This window comes from Aplysia californica, unplaced genomic scaffold (genome assembly GCF_000002075.1).
Source record: "Aplysia californica isolate F4 #8 unplaced genomic scaffold, AplCal3.0 scaffold00303, whole genome shotgun sequence".
Taxonomy (NCBI): domain Eukaryota; kingdom Metazoa; phylum Mollusca; class Gastropoda; order Aplysiida; family Aplysiidae; genus Aplysia; species Aplysia californica.
This window is the reverse complement of record NW_004797573.1, coordinates 392,751-397,892: the sequence shown is the minus strand read 5'-3', so window position 1 is coordinate 397,892 and position 5,142 is coordinate 392,751. Positions and strand designations below refer to the sequence as shown.

The 5,142-nt window shown below is 37.9% G+C and overlaps 1 protein-coding gene across 1 annotated transcript in view; it reads left to right on the top strand.

The window, feature by feature from the left end:
• Window positions 1-5,142, top strand: part of LOC101851962 — a gene marked incomplete in the record, with an annotated part of 55,094 nt that overhangs the window by 43,396 nt on the left and 6,556 nt on the right. The window contains 1 exon segment of the mRNA XM_005101895.3: window positions 1,890-1,983. Coding sequence (XP_005101952.2) covers window positions 1,890-1,983 — 94 coding nt within the window.

Genomic DNA, 5,142 nt, shown 5'->3' with positions numbered 1-5,142 from the left:
CCCCCCACCCCGCCCGAGTGTGTTAAAAACAAGTGAAATATTATTTCGCAATTAGACCTATTGCAATATAGTTCGTATAAAACCATCATATTTTTCATAAACTAATAATCTTGTGCGATAGATATAAAGTCAACTTTCGTGTAAAACATTTTAAAATTGTACTAGAAAAGTGCTTTAGAATATCTGAAAATGAGACGGATGTGAAAGTAAAATAATACTTACCGTTTTTCTGTTGTCTTTGTTTAACTGTATTTTAATCCCCTTCTTATGTAGTATAGACTAGATCAGACTTAACGCTGGGATAAATGAAGACCCTAGCTTCTGCTGAACATCTTTATCCATCAAAGGCCTCATGCCATTTATACAACGTTACCTTGTTTCTAACCGACTATAATTACTTCGGAAGATACAATGTATTTCTTTTCTTTTGCGGACATATGGTATCGCTGGTGATGTCACATACTTAATATTATTTATCTGAAGTCACGTGTTATGAATGACAGCCATATATACTGTCTTGACGCGCAGGGTAATTAGGAAATTCGGGAGGGTAGGGAGAGAGGGGGCTGGTTGTAGTATTAAATGGTAGAACTAGAACAGGGAGTGACTGGTGGCTGGCAGTTAAATAGCATTACAATGTATTATTTTTTAATTACTTGGGAACCTGTTATTTTACGTTTGTTGCGTAACATACGAACTGTTGCTTTACTAGTTTAGTTTAGTTTAGTTCAGTTTAGCTTAGTTAAGTAGAGGTTTTATCTCGAGACAAGTTTTGGCGATTTCTTTTACTGAATGTTACGAAGTATGCACTTGTATTATGAGTAAAGATGAAGGCGCCTAGCGCTGTATTAAATAGGAGTGGGCGCTATAGAATTGGTATACATTGTTATATTTCTTATTATTGGTGTTATTGTTATTATTATTGTTGTTGGTGTTGTTGTTGTTATTGTTGTGGTTGCACTTGTTGTTATTGTTATAGACATACATGTATATGTCGTTGCTGTTATTGTTGTCATTGTTGATGTTGTTGTCAAGCCAGCGGCCTTTTGGCGTTTTAGACAGATTAGATCGTCCTATTCCATGTTGTAAAGGTTGAAATTAACCCTTGGTCTTGTGTATCACCGTGTAAAAGTTTGCTATATCCGTGTGATCTTTGCGTCATTGAATAATTAATTCGTTATCCGAGCAGTGGTCTGAAAAAGTCACACAAAAACCGTTGTGAGCGCGGTTTGAACGAAGATATATATATATATATTATGTATATATATATATATATTATGCCTCTAGATTTCTCAGCTTATAGAATCTTATGAAAGCATTTAATGTGGGTGTGGTTGGCAGGTGACCTGGTGCGGTTTGCTCCTTCTTTCCTATCAAAAGTGTATTGTCCTTATCTCTCCTCCTTCCTTTTTGTGTTTGTTACTCTCTTAGTAACACCTTTAATTTTCGACACCTAGATGACCGTATTGTGATGCAAATGCCGTAAAACTCGTACTAAAATGGAGTATATAACTCGGTTTCTGAGAGACTTGCACTGTAGTCGACACAAAGGTCTTGAACAACTTGCTCTCACTGGAAAAAAAGAAGGCAAACGAGGTAAAGGTAGACCCAGAGGATCAGATTGGTAGAAGGACTGGTCTCGATGTCCTAAAATTCCAGGTTAGATCATCGTTAGAATGCGAAACAATTTTTTTGTCAGGATGGAGGGGTTCAAGACTTGTTCAATGTTGTTTTCCTTGATTAGGGCTGTTCGTGAAAGTGCAGTTGTGGTCGCAAAACTTCTGAAATAAGCTGTCTCGATGTGTCTTGTTAAATTGAACATGAAGCACACACAACCACGGCGAACTGACCCAATACAACGTCACTTTCCATCTCATTCTGTGGTGCAGGGGACATAATCCTGTCGGTAAATGGAGAAAGTGTGGAGTCGTCTACCCATGCAGAGTTGGTCAAGAGAATCCAGCAAAGTGGACCCGACATGAGGTAAGTGGATATTACACATAGATGTACACTATAGTACTAGATACTGTACGCCCCTCTCTCGCCTTGCTGCGCGATGGCCACATTTGACAGAGGCGTCCGCCATGTTTTTTGTGGCAAGTTGTGTGAAGGAGTTCACGCTAAAGCAATGGGCTAGGCATGTTTTCTCTCTCTCTCATACGCGATAGGCGAGGCTTGGTTCTTGTTGTTGGGTTTTTTTTACATGGGCGCCGTGGCGTACTATATCTAAATTACTAAATTGCAATAATACGGCGTTCTTTCTACAACTAGATCTACAAATAAATGTATTATTAAATAGATAGAGATAGAGATATGGACTTTTAAAAAAAGAAGAAAAAAACCCCAACCTTTATTTGTTCATCAGCACTTTATCTACGAGGTGGTTTATTTCTTATTGACTGAATCAAAGCGTATAGGGCCTATAGAACTTTTAAAAAGAAGTATGAAAAGATGTGGGTGTCATGGGAACCTCCCATAACCATCCCTCCCTCTCTCTCCTCCCGAATCCCAATACCAACACCCCCCTCAGATATATGAGTTTGCCATTAAATGAAATGAGGATGAGCCATTGGAAAAAAAAATTCCAGAGTTTTTCAGCATTTAGGTGTAGGAATGCAATGAAGCTCTTGATAAAGCAAATTCAGCCAAACAAATGATGAATACATGTACTGGTATTTTTAAAATCGAGTTAAACTTTCCCTTGTGACATTTGAACAGGAAACTATTTTTCATTCATATGTTCACTTTTTTAAAAAGTATACTAAATTATAAGTAGTGTTTTCATATGTCGGTATTAAACTTTGGTTTATATTGATTTTAAGAACTAAAGAAGACCATATATAGCACTTAAACTAAAGCTCCTCCTATTGCTGTTTTAAGTAAGTCTAATTTTGGACATTAGTAAAGCAACTGTGACAACTCTGGACTCACTAAAGATTTTAAAAAAGTGAACTTAAACGTTGTTTTGTAACCTAGTCAATTGTTTTTCTACTCAGTGTAGTGATAACTGAAACAAAAACCTTTACTAAAGTGTTTTTGGACAACATTCAATAAAACAAAACAATAAAAAGTACACTGTTTCAGTTTGATAAAGAAATTTCCTGCCCATTGTGAAAAAGATCAAGCTGCTAGTCAACCTTAACTTCACATGGTCCAGAACCTTACTGATGGCTCTTTATGTTTTAAAAAAGAAACCCGGAGTGACTATTTGTGTCTATAAGACATATTATGTACTAAAAATAGATGATGTAGTAAAAGAAAACAGACATCACTGAACTGCCTGACAGAACCAGTAAGACGTTAATCCAGAAAGGGACAAGAGGTTTCACATGCTTGCACCTTTAAGAGAATCGCTTTGAATCAAAACATAACGTTAGAATCAAATACGTGGCCACCTTGCTTTATATATCTGTCCCCATCGTTTTATGCAAGAAAGATTCTGAAATTAAACAAACTGAGCCCCCCAAAAATGTGAATTTACGCGATTCTGTTAATTTTAACAAAAAAATGAGAAAGGAAAATAATCAGAAATTATGCTAAAAATTTTCGAATTTTGCTAAATTATGCGGGGTGCATAAAACCACAGGGACAGCTTTATCAACCCATGGTCAAATTTACCTTTTTCAGGTGGCCGGGCATGGTCACTCATTGTCCGACGCTTTATCAAAAATTCTGAATCGGCTCCTCACGCTGTGGACAGGCCGCCATATTCCATTCACCTGTCGTCATTGTTAGTCCTCCAATGAATGTTTACCCAAGTTGACCATTGGGCAGGCCTAACAATAAATTTTCAACTGCTGGTGGCTGAGGGTAACCTGTAAGCCCCGCCCACAACTCACGATCAAATCGTGTGTGAGGTGACTGGTAACTGTTTTGTTTACCTAATCTGTAACAAAGTAACAATGGACGTTGAAGTGAACTTGCGACAGATGCGTCGATCATTCTCTAAGTGGTGGCGACCCGTGTGTTTGTTTTACCATGGGACTCGGTCTCCATCGTCTTACTTACATAATTTTTCGTTTATTTTACCCTTGCACAAAATCAGCAACAAATTTACCCCCTCCCCCCCCCCCAAAAAAAAAGCCCAACCCCAACAAAATAGCAACTCAAAAAACCTTACAACACCCATCCCCCTTTTCGAAAGAAAACAATGACCCTTTTTAAACAGCATTACGGCAGCCTAAAGCCTGAGGTCAGCCCCGGTGTGGACCTCAGAAGAAAATGATTTGCTTTCTTCATTTTGATCACTCCTGCCTAAAACGGCCGCCTGTATTATACGGCCACTTTTCTCCATGACAATGGGTGGCCGTTTTACACAAGTTTGACTGTACATAAATATATGTAGATCTAGGCCTACTCTTTGGATTTCCCACCACAGTTTATGTTTTTTAAAAATGGTCAATATCATTTACATTGTATTGGACTTTAATTTGTTCACTTTCGCCTGTACCCGTAAAAAAAAAGCTTTGTTTATTAATAATATATAATGCCAGTGCATGTGAGATTTTGCAAGGCACTCCTGTAGGCCAGCTACCAATAATTTTTTTTAAACCTTGACCCAGTAAACGAAAAACTTATTTTTTATTCAGGCCCCCTTTGAGTACAGAGAGAGGATCACTTTCTACAATAAATGATTTACAGTAATTGCTTTTTTTTTTAGACAACGACACCACCCTGCACTTACATTTCATTATAATCACATATTTCCTCTGCCCCAAAACCGTCCAGACGTCACCACGTGCGTCTGGAAAAGTACTCACTCGCAGTGTTTGGAAGGCATGCGTCAAAGACGATCAAAATAGCCTTAAATAGGTCAGGTTTTAGAAGTGCTCAGTAGTGTAAACTCGCTGGTAGTGGTAGTATCCTGAAAACCACCTATTATTTTTTTAATCTACTTTCGGCTAACGTCAACGAAAACGGGTTGGAATCGTATTTTGCAGTGACCATCGTTAATAGACTTTTATAGGTTCGGTTGGTCATCCACTTCTAGACTTCAATGCAAAGACCTGAAGGCAATACAATTATAAACAGATCGACTTGTTTTTATCCCATTTTCACCTTAGACAGACGAAAGTTAACAGATTATGGCACACCTCCTAACCCACCCACAAATATAAAAGAAAAGAAGAAACTGACAACCCC